Below are 17551 nucleotides of genomic sequence, written 5' to 3'. Positions count from 1 at the left end.
AGGAAAGCCCCGTCCTGTCACACGTGGGGCTGTGTTTGAGGGGCTGTGGCCATGCAGCCACCTTGCTGATAAACCCCTTCCAACAGCAGCAGTGAGCTGAAGAGGAAAATAGAGAGTTTGAAGCTTCTTACTGTAGGGAGGGAAGAATTTTTGGCTGTTTGCTTATTTCAGTCGAGGACATGGGGTTTGCAAGGCTTGGTGCAGTCAATAGCTCTGAAAATGAATTATTGACAAAACAGTGTCATGACAGATGGGCAGAGCTTGCAGCTCCTGAGCAGGGCTGCTCTCCCAGCACAGCAGCTTGTTGTGCAATCCCTGTTCTGTGCTGCCTCTCAGTCACTCCCAGAAGCTCTTTGGGAGAAGAGGGATGGCATGGTGGGGGTTCATGGTGGGCTCTGGAGTCACTGTGACACAGAGGCATTACGGTGTAAATAGCCCATATTGTGAGTGTGGGACAGCACCAGTCAGTATTGCAAGCTTCACTCTGTCCTTGACCATGGTCTGACCTTGGACAGCCTGTTCAAGATTTCTGGGGTTATGAAGGAGTTGTGTAAATGTCCCCATCATTCACATGAAGCTCCTGAAACCTGGATCACTGTGTGATGTTTGGATGTCATTCTTCAGCTGGACCAAGATACTCAGTTAACTTCTAGCACCTGTGAATCTGTGCTTTCTTTTCACTGAGATATTGCAGATGTAAGAGGTGAAATATTCCTGTTGCAGGGCTGGTGCACTTTGATGAGTTTCTGTCCACCAAGGGGAAGAGAAACAAATGGGAAGAAATTGTTGCAGACACAATTATTGTTCCTGAATTGGAGGTGAGAAATCTGCTATACAGAGTCAGCAGCTGAGCAGTTCAAACTCCACTGGAAATCTGATGTGCTGTAATATCTGTGCTACACTTTTCACCTGGCTATTCCTAAAGCCAGCCCATCCATGGCACAGCTGCAGGTTAAGGATTAGCCACCTTTGTTCTACCTGGGGAAATGGGAACCTGAGACTGGGATGAGTCTGTATAGCTGGAAAAGCAGAAATGGCTTAGCTCAGCTGAAGGTATTTCACAATATCCAATAATTTATTATTCTTTTAATGCAGGATTTGGATAAAAAGCTTCTCAAGTTGAACCGCCAGATCCAAGAGGATGAAAGAATCTCCTCCAACCCCATAGTGAAGATAGTGTATGGGGACCCAGCTGCATTCCTGTCCCAGCTGCCAGGGGACAGCCATGTCCACCACTCCAAGATGTGGAGCTGCCGCAGGAGGGTTTCTGTGGAGAACCTGGGCCACGTTGTGCAGCAGAAGAATGCCAAGGACACCGTCCCTCTCCTCTGGAAGTTCCTGCAGAAGGTGGGGCTGGCACAGGGCTAAGAGCCTGGCACTACCCAGGACTAAACCACGTTTGGATTACCTCAGTACTTGCTATGATCTTGAGAATGAACACGGAAGAGATTGTTGTCTTTTAAACATTTAAGAAGTAATTCCATAAAAGTATTCCCAACTGGTGTGTCCAAGCACAGCCTTACCCACAGGCTCCTTTTCCTCTTCCAGGAAAATGAGCTGAGGCTGGTGAAATTCCTACCCGAGATTCTGGCTCTGCAGAGAGATTTGGTGAGGCAATTCCAGAACACAGCAGAGATCAAACACTGCTCCATCAGGGAATTCCTCAGGGAACCCCACTCAGGTGAGGAGACTGCCAAAGTTGTAATTAATGATACAGAAAGTGTTGGATTGTGCAGTTGAAAGTGAAGGGGAAACTCACCTTTTCCTTTTAACTCTCACCCAAACGAGACTTGGATAGGGTTGGAAAAGTTACCAGATGACTTTGAAGGGAATTAAGTACAGGAGATTTTTTATGAGGGGTGGGAGCTCTATGCAGTGCAGCAGTGCTTCTGTGGGCATTTTAAGCTCAGCCCTAGAGCAGGGCTTGCCTAAAGAGTGGAATGAATGTTCTTCCCTTCCTTTCATGAAGTTTGTGGCAACTCCTTCAATCGTTTTTAAGTACAATTACTGATGCTTTTAAGTACTTATGGAAAAGTACATAAAGGTCATGCAGGAGCAGAAATAATGGAAAAGTAACAAACTGAGCCAATGACTCCATTTGATACCTTTAGAAAGGTGTTTGGTGTCTGTTTAGTCTCTTGAGCAGTTGCCTGGAGTTCAGCGGTGTGCTCTGAAGATCCCTGTATTGGAGAGTTTCACCAGGAATAGGTGTTTCATGGATTTTTCTTTTTGTTGTTTCTCAGATGTGATGAGGAACCTGTTAGAGAGGAGAGTGAACGTGTTTCTGTCTGTCTGGAACAAGCTGAGAAGTTCCCTGGACACCAATGGTGAGCAGCTTCTTTCCCAGCCCTGCTCCTCTTTCTGATTTCAGGTTCCTCCCATCACTGATGCTGAGGCATAGCCTCAAAGCTGGGCTTGGCCATTGAATTTTAAGAATGTAGGTACAAGGGGAGGGATTTGTTTCCCTGTTGTAGTATTCTGACCTGAACTTGTTTCTCTTCTCACCTGAACTTGTTCCCTTCTGTGCTTGTCCCTAACACCGAGTGCATGGCTTTTCTCAGCTCAGTACCTCCTCCTGCCCTGGCTAGCCTGGGCTGGCTCTGGGCCTCCTCAAACACTGCTGTCTGTATTGCAGGGGAAATCAAGCTGCCCAAAGGCTACTGTGATGCTGAGCTGAGCCTGGACAGCAGGCTGGAGGTGCTGCTGCCGCGGCGCCAGGGGCTGGGGCTGTGCTCCACAGCTCTGGCCAGTTACCTCATCGGGCTGCACAACGACCTGGTGCACTCTGTCCACAGGCACACCAAGGAGGATGACAGGTGTGCTGCTGCCCCGCTCCCTGGGCTCTGCTGCATCCCCTGCTCCCTCTCAGGCAGCTTGCCCTGCTCCCCAGAGGCCTCTCCCTCTGAGCACGGGCCCTTTGCTCCCTGCAGGTACCTGGTGAGCCCCTCGGAAGTGGCCGACCTGCACCTGATCAGTTACGAGGTGGAGAGGGACCTGCTCCCTCTGATCCTGTCCAACTGCCAGTACAGCATGGAGAAGGGAGGGGAGACCTTGCAGGACTTTGATCTGGAGAGGATCCAGCAGCAAGTTGTCAGCAAGTTCCTGCAGGGGAAGCCACTGATCACGCTGACGGTAGGAGGGGCAGGGCTGTGCAGCCAGGAGGGCTCTGGGGGCAGCATTCCATGGTTTATATCCTTGGGTTTCTCTCCTGACAGGGAATCCCCACCCTGGTGCACAGACATGACCGGAACTACGAGCAGCTGTTCAGTGATGTCAGGAACAAGCTGGAGCAGGTGGGTTTCTGCTCTGCAGGAACCAGGGCAAGCATGAAATCCCTGCTTTTCCAAGGGTTTTCTGTGCCTTGCCTTGTCCATCCAAAGCTTGCCTGCTGATTTCTTAGCATGCCTTGGGTGCCTGCAATCTGGCCTTGTGCTGTCAGTCAGGATTTACAAAGAGAAGGGAAATGCTGAAATAGTTCAGCATTTCAGTTTCCTAAATCTGGGGCTCTCTTGTCTTCCTTGACTTGAGCAATTGGAACAGAAAAAGGAATGGCTCTAAAACAATATCAACTGTGACTTTGTGGTTTTCAGAGTGCCCTGCCCAGTTCTGTGATGAACATGATCAGTGGGGAGCTGCAGTCCTACAGTGATGTGTGTGATGCCCTGTCCCTCACTGAGATCACCCTGGGCTTCCTGGCCATGGCTGGCGAGAACGCTGACATGCTGCTCACTGAGTACATTGAGCAAGTTCTGCAGATGGGGGATCAGACAAACCCTCACGTGCTGCAGGTGAGTCCTGAGGGCAAAGCTCAGGCTCTTGTGAGGTAAAATCTGGTTCATGCTAAATCCAGCCTGTGTGACAGAGCCCTCTCACTTTCCCTCTGCCTGTTGTGGTGTCAAAAACTGGATTATTGAGGGCAGCTGGGGAAGGGTGAGAGGGCTGGATGAGCTCTGTGCTGGGCTCTCCTGGGCAGGGCCGGCTGGGACGGGCTCCAAGGACACCCCTCACATCCACAGCTGTCCTTCTCTTCCAGGCCCTCAGACGGTGCCAGCTCAGGCACAGCATGGCCCTGTGGCAGCTCCTGTGTGCCCACAAATCCGAGCAGCTGCTGCGCCTCGGCAGGGTATGGCACCCCCAGCTCCTCTGTGTGAGCTCCTCTGCCCTGCCCTGCTCTGCCTGCAGCTGCTCAAATGTGTCTTTGGGTTTTTTCTCCCCTCGCTGCATTTTCAGGATCCTTTTGCAGATGTCAGTCCAGACTACAAAGAAGAGCTCACCCCAGAGCTTGCCAAGCTCCTGCACACCTTCCTGGTCCACTCCAGGCTGGAAACCTTCCTGCAGGAACTCCATGAAATGATCATCCTGAAGCTGAGACGTGTCCAGGCTGTGCAGGAATTCAAACCCACCTGGAGGTAGGAGTTGCACGCCCAAAGCCACCACAGTTGTTGTTAAGTGAAGCTTCTCTGCCTCTGAGCATGCACACAGTGGGAACACTCCCTTGGCACATGCATGGCCTGGGGGACACAGCCCAGGCAGCAGCACTTGGAATATCCACACCCATTTCTGGCAGGTGTCACTTCCATCTCACACAGGCTCTCTTGGGGACACTGCTGGAACACTCCAGGAGCTGCTGGCCAGGGCACAAACACCAGCACTTCTGCAGGCACTTGGATAAAATAATAACAGAATCACAAACTCATTAAGGCTGGAAAAAAATCTTCCTGGTGCTCAAGGCCAGCCTTCAGGGATAGGCACAGCTCAGCCCCAGAGCTCAGCTCTGCCCTGCAGCCTGCCCTCACTGGGCTCTGTGCCTCCACCTGGCTCCTTAACCCTTCTCACTACACAGATCTGTTCAGTTGTGGATATCGAGTATTTCAGGTGGTGCAGTGCACTCATATTGTGGAACTTGAGGGGTTTTTTTTTAGCTGTTAATGCCACTCTGCTCTGTCTTCCAGCCTGAAGGAATCACTCTTGCCTTACCTTGAAGACAAAGACTCTGAATTAGCTCCGGAGCTGGAAGACACATTCCCAGATGAGATTCTTCTGTCTCATGCCGCTGGTACCTGGAAAGCAGCTGCTGTCTTCAAGAGGGAGCACAGGGACAGTTAGGACAGAGCCCTGCCAGGGACTGCCACAACACCGTGTCAGGGCTTCTGCCACTCTTTGGGCATTTGTTTGGGGCTTGTTGGTTGTTCTTTGGGTTTGGGGTTGTTGTTGTTTTTACACCTGATGTGAAGAGTGGCCGTGGAGGAGGAGGGTGAAACAGACCCAGCAGCTTGCTGCGAACCCTGGATCACCACAGCTCCAGAGCCACCGGAGGAACATGAAGGACTTTTTTTACAAGCCATGCTGCCGTCCTGCCGGGGCAGGGTTGATGTTTTCCAGGCTGCCTTTCTGCGCTGGCTGCAGAGGCGGCTCCTGCCCGGTGCCCGCGCTGCGGCGGGGCCCGCACAGGGAGCCCTGAGGGCCGCGGCTGCTCCGCTGCCTTCGGCCCGGCCCGGCCGCCTTCTCCCCTCCCTTCCCCTCCCCTTAAATAAACTCGTTCAGCTCCCGCGGCTGCTCCCGGCTCCTTCCGCGATCGGGGCTGGCATCGGTGCCGCCGGCCCGGAACGGCCGCGCCCGGCCGCGCTTTCCGGGGAGCGGCGGCGCTGCGGGACGGGCGGGCCCGGCGCCGCCATGGCCGCGTCCCCCGCTCAGCGGCGCCGCTGGGAACGGTAACGGGGCTGGGGCTGGGAGCGGTAACGGGGCTGGGGCTGGGACAGGGCCCGGCAACCGCCCGGCGGCGCCGCCGGGAGCGGTAACGGGGCTGGGAGCGGTTACGGGGATCGGGCTGGGACAGGGCCCGGGAACCGCCCGGCGGCGGTAACGGGGCTGGGGCTGGGAGCGGTTACGGGGGACGGGCAGGGACCGCCCGGCGGCGCCTCTGGGAGCAGTAACGGGGCTGCGGCCATGGCCGGGGCTGGGGGCGCTAACGGGGCTCGGGGCTGCCCGGCACGGCGTCCCCACAAGGCACGGGCACCGTCGGCACGACCCGCTGGTGCTCCGCGCCCCGGTTGGGGTGTGGGGCTCCCCGGTTGGGGTGTGGGGCTCCCCGGTTGAGGTTTGCGGCTCCCCGGTTGGGGTCTGGGGCTCCCCGCGGTTCCGGACGGGGCTCGGGGAGCGGCCCGCTGTGAGCGCGGCCGGCCCGCAGGGAGCAGGCCCGGCTGAGGGCCAGCGTGCTGGAGGAGGACACCGAGCCGTGGCAGAAGGAGCCGCAGTTCTCGGGGCTGCACAGAGTGGGAGGCGTGGATCTGTCCTACAGCAAGGGGGACGAGAGCCGTGCCTGCGCCTCCCTGGTCGTGCTCAGCTACCCGGACCTCGAGGTACCACCCGGCCGGGGCTCTGGGGCGGCGGGAGGTGGATATGGGGAGGAATGCTCACTGAGAGGGTGGGCAGGCCCTGGCACAGGGGCACAGAGCAGCTGGGGCTGCCCCTGGATCCCTGGCAGTGCCCCAGGCCAGGCTGGACGCGGCTTGGAGCACCTGGGACAGTGGGGGTGTCCCTGGCTGCCCCAGGTGCTGTACCAGGACTGCCGCATGGTGCCCGTCACTGCCCCGTACGTGGCCGGGTTCTTGGCCTTCCGAGAGGTGCCTGTCCTGGTGGAAGCCGTGCAGAGACTTCAGCAGGAGGAGCCCCAGCTCCAGCCTCAGGTGTGCTGTGCTTCCCTTGTCCCAGGCTGGGCTGCAGAATCCCAGGGAAGGTGTTCTCCCTCCGGAGCCCGAGCTGCTGGGGCGGGAGAGGCACAGGCAGAGCTGTGCTGGAGCATCCATTCCCTTTCCTTGGGGAGCAGGGATGTGGATTTGGGAGCAGCCAGGCCTCCCGTGGCAGTGGGAGCCCATGGTGTGTGCTGGGCACTGCCAGTCCCACACTGCTGCTGCTTCAGGGTCAGGCAGTCAGGAGGAGCCTTACAGGGAGAACTGAGGAACCAAGAGAGATTCCTGCTTCCCCCAGAGCCCTGCTTGCTCCTCAGAGTGCTCTCAGTGCCCAGGAAATGACATTTCTACTTTGGCTTTTTCAGGTGCTTCTGGTGGATGGGAATGGCCTGCTCCATCCCAGAGGTAGGCTGTTCCTGGAGAGCCCTGTGCTGCTCCTTGGCGTTCCTGTTCCCTGGTGTCCCGCAGCTACAGTGGCTCCTTGTTGGCAGAATTTGGCATAGCCTGTCACCTCGGAGTCCTGACAGACCTGCCATGCATTGGCGTGGCCAAGAACCTCCTGCACGTGGATGGCTTGGTCAGGGATGAGCTGCACAAGGAGCAGGTTAGGCCAGGCTGGGATTTGATTCTGCTTTTTCACATCCCAGGGGAATTTGGACAGCCACCTACAACGATGTGCTAATGAGCTGATGTGTGTGTGTTTATCCCTAGGTTCGTTCCCTGCAGAGGTCAGGAGAGGCGTTCCCACTGACAGGCACCTCGGGGAAGGTCCTGGGCATGGTAAGCTGTCACTTGGCCCTTTGTCCCTCTCCACCTTGGGGCTGTCTCAGTGATGCCCTGCAGGTGTGAACAGGCACTGCTGGCCCCTTCCTGAGAGCTCAGGTGGCTGTAGGGAGCTGGCAGCTCGGGTGCTGGGAGCATTCCCGTCCGTGGCTGTGGCACTGAGGTGCTCCAGCAGCCCGGATGGTGAGCTGCAGCCTGGGAGAGGTGCCAGTTCCCTGGCAGCTCCCCAGCATCGGGCTGGGAGCGGCTGATTCAGAGCAGAGCGGGAACAGGCAGCTGGGAGACTCTTCCTGTGGGTGCTGTCAGCCTGGGCTGGCACAGCTCCTGCATCCCAGAGCAGCCTCGGGCATCTGGGAAGGGCCACGGGGACAGACAGGAGATATTGGGATGGGGAAGGTGTTCAGGAAGGCTGGGAGCTGCAAACACAGAGCCACCACCCCACCCCAGGGCTCCAGCTGCCTCCCAGCTCCACTGCCCCTGTGTGTGTGTGTTCAAACGAGCCTCTCCAGTGCCTGATCTCTCCTTTCTGGCTGCCCAGGTGCTGCGGAGCCACAGCAACAGCTCCAGGCCCCTGTACGTGTCCGTGGGGCACCGGGTGAGCCTGGGCACGGCCGTGTCCCTGGTCAGGGCCTGCTGCCGCTTCCGCATCCCGGAGCCCATCCGGCAGGTACGGCCCCCCCGGGGCAGGTGCGGCCCCCTTGGGGCAGGTACGGCCCCCCTGGGGCAGGTACAGCCCCCCTGGGGCAGGTACGGCACCCCTGGGGCAGGTACGGCACCCCTCGGGCAGGTACGGCCCCCCTGGGGCAGGTACAGCACCCCTCAGGCAGGTACAGCACCCCCGGGGCAGGTACAGCCACCCCTGGGGCAGGTACAGCACCCCCGGGGCAGGTACAGCACCCCCGGGGCAGGTACAGCCACCCCGGGGCAGGTGCGGCCCCCCTGGGGCAGGTACGGCCCCCCTCGGGCAGGTACAGCCACCCCGGGGCAGGTGCGGCCCCCCTCGGGCAGGTACGGCACCCCTGGGGCAGGTACGGCACCCCCGGGGCAGGTACGGCACCCCCGGGGCAGGTACGGCACCCCTCGGGCAGGTACGGCACCCCCGGGGCAGGTGCGGCACCCCTCGGGCAGGTACAGCACCCCTCGGGCAGGTACAGCACCCCTGGGGCAGGTACAGCCCCCTTGGGGCAGGTACGGCACCCCTGGGGCAGGTACGGCACCCCGGGGAGGTACGGCACCCCTGGGGCAGGTACGGCACCCCTGGGGCAGGTGCGGCCCCCCTGGGGCAGGTACGGCCCCCCTGGGGCAGGTGCGGCCCCCCTGGGGCAGGTGCGGCACCCCTGGGGCAGGTACGGCACCCTTGGGCAGGTGCGGCACCCCGGGGAGGTACGGCACCCCTGGGGCAGGTACGGCACCCCTGGGGCAGGTACAGCACCCCTGGGGCAGGTACGGCACCCCTGGGGCAGGTACAGCACCCCTGGGGCAGGTGCGGCCCCCCTGGGGCAGGTACGGCCCCCCTGGGGCAGGTGCGGCCCCCCTGGGGCAGGTACGGCACCCCTGGGGCAGGTACGGCACCCCGGGGAGGTACGGCACCCCTGGGGCAGGTACAGCACCCCCGGGGCAGGGTTTGCCGAGCCCTGGGCTGCTCAGAGCCTCCCTTTGCCCCTCCTGTGCCGGGCCCCCTCCTGCTGGGCAGTTCCCCTGGTGGTGCTCACTGATCCTGCCAGGCCCGTTGTCCTGAGCAGTGCCCGGCAGCATTGCCAGCCCTGCCCTGACTGATGCCCTGCTTGCTCGCTGCAGGCAGCTCCTGCCATGCTGCTGTTCATCCCCAGGAGCCGGCAGTGCAGCTTTCCCGGGTGCTTGGAGCCCAGCACGGCCGCAGTGCTGCTCCTCTGGGCCTCTCCCGCTGCCGCACGGAGGCAGCAGCCAGCAGGTGACAGCACTGCATCACTGTCACCGGGCTGCAGCTGCCACCGGGGCTCAGCCTTGGCTGGTTTGCAATCGCAGCACAACTCGGGGAAAGGCTCTGGAGAAGCTCAAAGTCTCTGGGACTTCTGGCCTGGCCAGTGCTTCCCTTGTGCCTGAGGTCACTGTGCTGTTGGTGGCTCCACAGCCCAGAGCCAGGAGTGACCCCAGGGTGTCCCTGTCCCTAGCAGTGCCCTGGGACAGCCCCTTGGCATCGCTGCTGTGCCAGCCTGGGGGGATCAGGCGTGTGCCCACCTGAGCAGCCCCGGGGGCAGTGCTGGGTGACCCTGCTGCTCCAGAGCTGCAGTGTTCCCTGGAACTGGGATCTGCTCATAAACTACCCCAAAGTCTTAACTCCTTGGAGCAGAGCAAGCCCTGGGGTGTCCAGAGCAGAGCTGCAGTTCCCAGTCTCAGCCCCAGTACCTGCCAGACTGGAGGAGGCTGCTGGAGCTCCTTATGTAACCTGCTCCAGCCAGGGACAGATGCCTCTGCAGAGCTCGAGCCAGCTCTGCAGTCTGCGTGTTCAAAGGGAAGGGAGAAGCATTCCCTTTGGAAACAGAAAGGTGTCTTGGAGCTTTTCATCACCCTCATTTCCCTTCCAGCCATCTCCAGGATTTGCTCATGTTCGGAGACTCTTCCAGTTCCCTGTGACCTTTTTCTTGGAGTGATGGAATGAATTATTATCACTTTTCTTACAGAGAGATGAAAAATCCAGCGTGTGTTTACTCTAGAGGGATGGCAGGAGATGAGGACACTTAAACCTGTCCATGGGACTTGTCCCTGCTCTGCTTCCTCCGTGTGTGACTGCCACAGCTCTTGGCACAGGCAGGGCTGAAAGCCTCAGCTCCTGAGCACCTGCAGCTGGGGTTAGGAAGTAGGAGGCTGTGGAGAATCCTGCCATGGGTGGCTGGTGTGGCCTTTTTGCCATGGTACATCTCCAGAAACTGCAGACCTGATAGGAGAAGTGCTTACAGATTTCCCAGTGTCAGGAAAGACCTGTGGATCACCAGGTGCTGGTCTGGAAGTTCTGGCAGGCCTGGAAATGAAATGGTCTGTGAGAGCTCAGCTTTGCACAGCTCCTGGGGTTTGTGTGAGGGCAGCATGTGCAGTGCAGCTGCTGTGGGAGCTCAGGCTCCTGCTCCAGGGGATGTGGTGCTTCCCAGGAATGCACATTACCCAGGCAGGGAGCAGCAGGGTTCCATTTGCATTCAGCCCACAGCGTGGCTGTGCTGCCAAGGAGCTGGCTGTGGTGCAGATGAGAGAAGTGAGATCTCGGAGGAAGCAGGGGGATGAGCTGCCCTTGTCACCTGCAATCAGTATTTACATCCCACTCACTCCTTGTTCCACGTGCCAGGCCCAGCCAGCAGAGCTGTGCTTCTGGTGAGGCCCTGCATGGGGCTGCCATCCCAGAGCAACCAGCACAGCCTGAGTGGCCCTGGAGCAGCCCCAGGCCCTGCTGAGAGAGCTGCCCTTGCTCCTGGCAGAGGTGAGAGCCCTCCCTGGTGCACCCTGCTCATTCCCAGATCCCTGTGCCCACTCTGCAGCTGCCAGGCTTGCACCAGGAGCCTGCTCTGCTCTCTCTGGGTCAGGTTCTGCCCAGCCTCCTGCTCACTTGCTGCTTCCTTCAGCTGCCCCTGGGTGCCCAGGGGGTTGGGCTGGCACAGCCTGGGGGTGCTCCAGCCCACCAGGAAGGGCAGGCCTGCAGGTCACCCTCTGTGAAACGCTGAACACTTGCCCTCAGGAGCATGAGACAAGGCAGCAGCCTCTCCTCTGGGACTGGGCAGCAGTCACTGGTGCCTCTGGGGGCACCCCTTCCAAGCCTGCTGTGCCCAGGGACCACCCTGGCCCCTCAGGTAACAGGCAAAGCAGCATTTCCACGGGCAGCACTCATCCCCTCTGAAAATAGCCCAAATCTGTGAGGATTATTGCTGGGCAGTGATCCATCTTATTGATTAGCCTGTGGTTAATCACCACCTTAAGCTGACTCCAGTGCTGTGCTAGGAGTGAGCCCTGCCTGGGAACTGCCACCTCATCAAGCACTAGCTGATGTTCTCAGCAGAATGTGCTTGGGGTTTTTCTTCCCTAGAAAAATAGTTGGTAGCTGTGCCTGCTGCTCCTTGCTGTGCCCGTGGGGACCATTGAGCAGCCTCCTTCCCTGGTTATAAAATCCATCACGTAATCGCTTATCCTGAAGAGTGATCAAAGTTATTTGTCAGTTTGGTTATGAAACTGTCCAATTATAGAGAGGAGGGAAAAAAATCTCCCAAACAAACCACCCCTTATGTAACTCTCTCCTTCTCAGCTGGCAGGAGGCTCTGCAGTTGTGGAGCAGGTTCCAGCAGCAGGCACAGCCTCCACCAAGGGCCTGGGGGCTGCACGAGAGGCTCCCGGGGAGCAGCACGGGGTGGAGAGCAGCACTGCTTCAAGGACAGTCCCCAGGGATGTGTTAACCCAGTTTCTGAGCTCGTCACCAGACACTGTGAAGCTTTTCCAGCTGGGAAGGTCACATCCTGCTTTGTAGGTGGGGAGAGACACTGTGCCTTTGAGGTGGGCACAGCAGCTGCTCGGAAATGGCACTGAAGTTTCTAAAAGAGGAAAAACTTTGAAGGACTGTAAAAATCAACTGCCTCAAAGTTGTCCAGGAGCCCGGGATGTGCTTGTGGTGGCATCAAGGGTCTGCTGCTGGTGTCGTGCAGCACTGGAGGGCTGAGCAAGCCCCTCAGGGTGGGGGCAGGCACACCCAGTGAGTGCCCAGCAGCACTCTCTGACAGTTCCTGGGGGGTGGCTGGTGCTCTCCTTGCTGAGCCACCCGGTGTTCCTGGTGGGATGTGCTGACAGCAGGGTGGATGGGCACACTGGGGTAGCAGCCAGGCTGCTCAGCCCATGCTCACTCCTTTTCCTGTTTTGTTCCAGGCTGACATCAGGTCCAGGGAGTACCTTCGGAGGCAGCCCTGTGCTCCAGTGGAGGGGCTGGAGGCTGTGCCTGCCAGCCCAGAGAGGTGGGTGTGTGGGCAGAGGGCATCTGCTGGTGGCATGAGCTGCAGTAATGGCATTAAGGGTACAGGCAGGGTAACAGGGTGAGCTCAGTGGGAGGTGAGGACATGTGCAGCCTGCAGAAGGTGATTCCTGCTCCCTGTGGCCACGTTGCCACGCACGCTGTCCTGAGCTGGGGAAGGGCAGCAGGGATTTGCTCTTTTTTCAGCCCTGCTCATAAGCAAAGCCCTAACGCCCACAGGTGTGACCTGAGGGGGGACAGAAATACCTACAGGGAGCTGCTTTTGGCCCCAGGCCTTGGGGAGGGTCAGAGTCCCCCACTCTTACATAAGGTAGGCCAGTGGGTGTCAGTTCAGGATTAAATCTGCCCCTGGGGTGCAGGAGCTCAAGCTCACCAAGTGCCAGTTGTTTGTGCCTGTTGGCTTCTACTTTTTGTAAAACTATTTCCTACTTTCTCATTTTTATCCCTGCAGCAAAAAGGAGGATGAATCGGAGGATTAGTCTGGTGCCAGAAGAAAGTGCAGAGCTTCTCTTCTCTTGGTCCTGTCCTGCACCAAGGCTGGGTCCTGCTGGGTGCAGGAGCCCAGTGCCACCCTGGGGACAGCTGTGCCAGGCTGTGTCCCACAGCACAGCACCAGCCACTGCTCAGGGAGAATCCTTGCAGTGAATTTCTCAGGGTTCTTTTCGAGTGCTGTTAAAGTCTTTGTGTAAGCAAAGCTCACGTGTGAGTTTGCAGCACCTCACTGGAGTCCTTGTGCAGCTGCAGGGGCTCATTTACAGAGCTGCTGAGGCTGCCACTGCAGAGCCAGCCTGTGTGTCCCACCACACTCTGTGGCACTCTGAGAGCCCTCCTTTCCCTCTGCTTTTGGAGCAGCTCCCCCTGTCCCTGCAGCCTGGGCTCTCCCATTCCCCCTGCACATCCCTGGGGAGCAGCAGCCCCACTGCCCAGCTCTTCTGGAGGAAGGATCATCTCAGGGGAAAGGATGGGAGGAACCCTCCCTCTGAGGAGCATGGGGAGGTCATTCCTGGCACACAGAGTGCTCAGGTGCCCAAATCCCAGGCTGGAGATCTGGCCCAGCCCCAGCTCAACCTGAGGAGCAGAGCCCAGAGTTTCTGTGCCCAAATCATCCTCAACCCTCATCCAGCCTGCAGGACCAAGGCTGCTCCCAAGGTGTGGGGTCCTGGCAGGTGGTTCCTGACTGTTCTGAGGAGCAGCAGGAGCAGAAGGTGCCCTGGGAGATCCTGGTGTGGCTGTGAAGACTCCAGCCTGAAGAGGAAGAAGGATGCTTTCCTGGGGGTGGGGAGGGATGCTCAGGTCAGGCCCATGTGGGCTGTTTAACCTCCATTTTGCATAAATTTGTTGTACAAATTTGTTCTTTCCTGTCTTGGAGCTGCTCTGGGTGGGGAGGACAAAGCCCAGCCCGTTGTGCCTCTGCTGTGTTGGGTCTGAACCAGGTGGGGAAAGGGAGGAAGTGACAAACCCTGGGCTCGACAGGGGCAGCTCTGGGGCTGTCCTGGCAGTGCTGGGGACAGGCACTGGCAGGGCATTCCCAAAAAAGCCTTTCTGACAGGTTTTAGAAAGGGCACTTCCCTCAAAAGCCTTTCTGACAGGTTTTAGAAAGGGCACTTCCCTCAAAAGCCTTTCTGACAGGTTTTAGAAAGGGCACTTCCCTCAAAAGCCTTTCTGACAGGTTTTAGAAGCCAAAGCTGCAGCTCCCAGCCCTGCACAGGAGCCACCTCTGCTGGAACCCTCAGAGCTGCTTCCCACCAGGGTTTGTCTGTGGGTGGACAGAGCCTGCAAGGGAAAACCACAGAGGAAGCTGCTCCTCTGATCCTGAGGGCTGGGGCAGATGGAGCACTGGGCTCGTGCCTGGTGCTGGCTGTGGCAGGGGACACAGGGACAGCCGTGTCCCCTCCCTGCAAGGACACAGAGCCTCCTCTGCCATGGCCTGAGGGAGCAGGGTGGGGACAGCCACAGCCAGCAGGGATCAGTTCATTCCTCATTCCAGCCCCACACAATCCAGTGGCTTCTCTGGCCATGGGGACAGTGTCCTAAAGCGTGTCACAGATTCAGGCACGAGGGGCAGGGGACAGCTCCTTCCCAGAGCTCGTGGCAGAACACCAGGGGAATCGTCTGGGTTTCTGATTTGGCCTGTGCTGGGAGGTCCCAGGGTCATCCCTGGCTCATCCCAAATTGTGGGTGACAGCACTCCCAGTGCAGGTTGAGCCCAGGTGTGCTGAATGAGGCTCCTCCACATTGACCCCAGGTGTGCTGAATGAGGCTCCTCATTTGGCTCTGAGGGGAGCAGCTCCTCCAGGATGTCCCTGGCAGAGCAGGGGAACCTTCAGAGTGTGGGGCTGTGGCCTCTCCTGCCCTGGTGAGTGTCTGCCTTTCATCTCATGTTTAATGTCTGTGGGTTTAATCCCTCATCTGTTGGTGGCTTTTTGTGTGCTTCTGGTTGGTATTTGACAATGGGAGCTTTGGGGTGGGCCGGTCAGGGGAGGAATTGAGCCCAGCTCAGACAGGAATGTGAGGCTGTGGCTGCTCAGGGTCTGTCTCCGGGTGCTCCTGCTGGGATCTGGGTGTTGTGATCCATGGAGGGTCTGTGTGCTCAGCCTGTGAGGGATGCAGGGCAGGGGACGCTGCTGTCCTTGGCTGGCCTGAGCCCCCCCAGCTGCCTCTGCCTGGGGGGTGAGGGAAAATCAGGTGAAAAAATAATAAAAAAAAACCAGCATAAACCCCAGCTCTGCATCACTGCCCCAGGTTCCCTCTGGTGAGGCTCTGAACTCCTCCTCCCGAGCCCAGGTAAGCTCCGGTGACTCTGGGTGAGTCGCTGGGGAGGCTTTGGGAGGGGATGGTGCTGCAGAGTCCCGGCAGCCCCGTGCAGCCCTGCTGGAGCTCTGTGCTCTGCCTTTGGGCTTTGGGATGCTCTCCCAGCTGCCCAAACGTGGCAGTTTAGTCCTTCCTAAAGGAAGGGACTAATCTCTGTGTTTGGTGTCTGCTTGTGGCTCTTTGGACACAATAAGGGATTAACTTGGTCTTTATCTAATTGGTTTATAACCCTGGGAAGGGAAAATCGCTTTGTAATGCTTGAAACCTCTTAACAGAAACTCAGAGACTGGAGCTTGAGTGTCCTTCGAAATAAACTCGAACGTGGCTTGTCTTTTTTAACTCGCTGTTTGCTGGAAATTGGCTTTTCTGGGTGTGAAGATGCTGGGAATCAGAGAATGGTTATTCTGACTGGTTGTAAATCCTCCTGTTATCACCAGGGGGTTTTCTCTCACCATTTCCACCTGGGGCTGGCTGGGTGGAGGCGCCTCAGGGCTCGGTGCTGGGGAACGAGCTGTGGGGCTGGGGCTGCCCAGGGACGGCAAACCGGGGCAGAACTGCTTTGGGCTTGGATTCCCGACTCCCAGGTGCTGAATGGCTCTGCTGCAGATTCTCTGGATCTGCTCCCCCTGTTGTATCCTGGAGAGCAGCAAGGAGGATCCCCGCACCTGCCTTGTTTGTCCTGGTCCCAGGAGAGGGAGAGGAGCTGCTTTAGGATGCAGTTCCGTTTGTGCCGTGGTTTCTGAGGAGGTCTGGCTGAGCAGCTCCGTGCCAGGTGCCTGAGGCTGGGTGGGATGAGCTCCCACCTCCGTGTCTGGAGCCTGTGGCAGTGTAGGTGCTGCCTGTGCAGTCTGAGCTCCTGTGACTCAGGGTTTGCATTTTGGGACGCTCCTGCCGAGCACGGGGGAAGTGTTTCACTGGGATTTCCCCCCTCCCTGCCCCCCATTCCCTTTGGCTCGGTTGGGAGGGTTTAGGAGGGGCTCTTTCCCTCCTGGTTCCCCAAACCAGGTCCAGCTGCAGCTCGGGGTGCATGCCCTGGCTGTGGAGATGTGCCCAGCAGCTGAGCCCCTCTCTCCCCCCATTCCTGGAGCCTTTGGTGTTTGTGGCGCTGTCAGGGGCAGCTGTGTCCCCTGGGTCTCCGAGCATTCCCCAGCTTTGGGCTCTAAATGGGCGGTTTTAGTGCTGCTCCCTCCCTCCCGTGGCAGCTGAGGCCTCTTGGATGTGGTGGCTCCGGGTGAGCAGAGGGAGCTGGGGAACGTCATCGCTCCCTTGCAGGGCTTTTGGTTCCTTTTTTTTTTTTGTCCTTTTGTCCTTTTTTTTTAATTTTCCCCTTCCTTTTGTCCTATAAATAGTTCTCTCCCCAACTGCTCTTCTCGTTGTTGGTGTTGGTTGATCCTCCCTGATCCTCTCACCAGCGCCCCGCCAGCCCCCCCGGCTTTATTTTAAGGCCCCATTAATTAAAAGCAAATGAGTGGAATTTCTCTTGACAAGCAAATTAATAGCAAATGAGATGATTATGAGCTGTGTCATTAGGGCGATGGAGCAGCTTGTGCAGGGCTCAGCCCAAAGCAAGGCAGCAAATCCATGGGGCGACAGATCTCTGCTGTTGGGGGGCTGGAAGCTGCTCCCTGCCCCTCTTGGGCTGCTGGGTGGAGTTTTGGTAGCCAAGGAGCCGCTGATGCTGAGCAGAGCCGGCCCTGAGACCCCGGGGCTGCAGGAGGAGGGGGCAGAGCAGAGGTGCAGGGGGTGGCTGCTCTCGGGGGTGCACCCACGGATGCTCTGGGGGTCCCCCATGAGCTGGGTCCGTCCATGGGGACACGCTGGGAGCGCTTTGTCCCCACCCCGGCAGCCGGATCAGCTTTGAAACCACGAAGCGAGGCTATGGAGGCAGCCCGTGATTAATTCCTGGGCTGGTTCCCGCCTCGGGGGCTCGGTGCAGGATGTTTCCTTAGGAACACGCTTTCTCCTGCTTTTCTTGGCCCGCCTGCCTGGCACGACGTGCCTGTGCCTGTGCAGCCCAGCTGGTCACTGCTCGGAGCCGGGCTCTGCTCGTGGGGCTGTGCGGACACCCTGGGGGCATCCCCTGCTCTAGGGAGACACAAGGAGCTTCCCTCAGAAAGCTGTTAGACCCCATGGGCTCCTTCCCCCGTTCCTATGTCTGTTCCTGAGCCACACCTTCCCTATTCCCTGTTTGGCCCCGGGACCAGGGTCCTCCCCCAGGCCCCATAGAGAGAAAGCGAGACCCTCTGTGTGTGGGTGCTGGGACCCGACCATCTCACCGTGCCGCTGAACA

The 17551-nt window shown here is 58.6% G+C and overlaps 2 protein-coding genes across 2 annotated transcripts in view; both read left to right on the top strand.

Annotated features, from left to right (window-relative positions):
* Positions 1–5543, top strand: part of RNF213 (ring finger protein 213) — a 46187-nt gene extending 40644 nt beyond the window's left edge. Inside the window, exons 56-66 of the mRNA XM_030962173.1 lie at positions 724–818; positions 1096–1347; positions 1549–1681; positions 2244–2327; positions 2636–2816; positions 2931–3132; positions 3216–3293; positions 3591–3788; positions 4034–4123; positions 4231–4409; positions 4953–5543. Coding sequence (XP_030818033.1) covers positions 724–818; positions 1096–1347; positions 1549–1681; positions 2244–2327; positions 2636–2816; positions 2931–3132; positions 3216–3293; positions 3591–3788; positions 4034–4123; positions 4231–4409; positions 4953–5106 — 1646 coding nt within the window. The 3' untranslated portion in view covers positions 5107–5543. The remainder of the gene's footprint in view (positions 1–723; positions 819–1095; positions 1348–1548; positions 1682–2243; positions 2328–2635; positions 2817–2930; positions 3133–3215; positions 3294–3590; positions 3789–4033; positions 4124–4230; positions 4410–4952) is intronic.
* An 89-nt stretch (positions 5544–5632) lies between these two features.
* ENDOV (endonuclease V) lies at positions 5633–13921 on the top strand. Its single transcript, XM_030962033.1, has 9 exons — positions 5633–5711; positions 6188–6359; positions 6552–6686; positions 7055–7094; positions 7181–7293; positions 7401–7469; positions 8011–8139; positions 12348–12433; positions 12902–13921. The coding sequence occupies exons 1-9, from the start codon at positions 5674–5676 to the stop codon at positions 12927–12929; spliced, it is 810 nt and encodes a 269-aa protein (XP_030817893.1). The 5' UTR covers positions 5633–5673; the 3' UTR covers positions 12930–13921.
* The last annotated feature ends 3630 nt before the right edge of the window (positions 13922–17551 follow it).

The sequence above is a fragment of the Camarhynchus parvulus genome, chromosome 18 (assembly GCF_901933205.1).
Source record: "Camarhynchus parvulus chromosome 18, STF_HiC, whole genome shotgun sequence".
NCBI classification, from domain to species: Eukaryota; Metazoa; Chordata; class Aves; order Passeriformes; family Thraupidae; genus Camarhynchus; species Camarhynchus parvulus.
Note: the sequence above shows the minus strand (reverse complement) of the source record. Positions and strands in the feature narration are given on the sequence as shown.

What these genes read in the sequence shown, in the direction of transcription:
- ENDOV (XM_030962033.1), top strand. Translation starts at nt 5,674, where the DNA reads ATGGCCGCGTCCCCCGCTCAGCGGCGCCGCTGGGAACG. An exon ending in AGCCCCAGCTCCAGCCTCAG is followed by an intron (nt 6,687 to 7,054) that starts GTGTGCTGTGCT and finishes TGGCTTTTTCAG; the next exon opens with GTGCTTCTGGTGGATGGGAA. An exon ending in ATGAGCTGCACAAGGAGCAG is followed by an intron (nt 7,294 to 7,400) that starts GTTAGGCCAGGC and finishes GTTTATCCCTAG; the next exon opens with GTTCGTTCCCTGCAGAGGTC.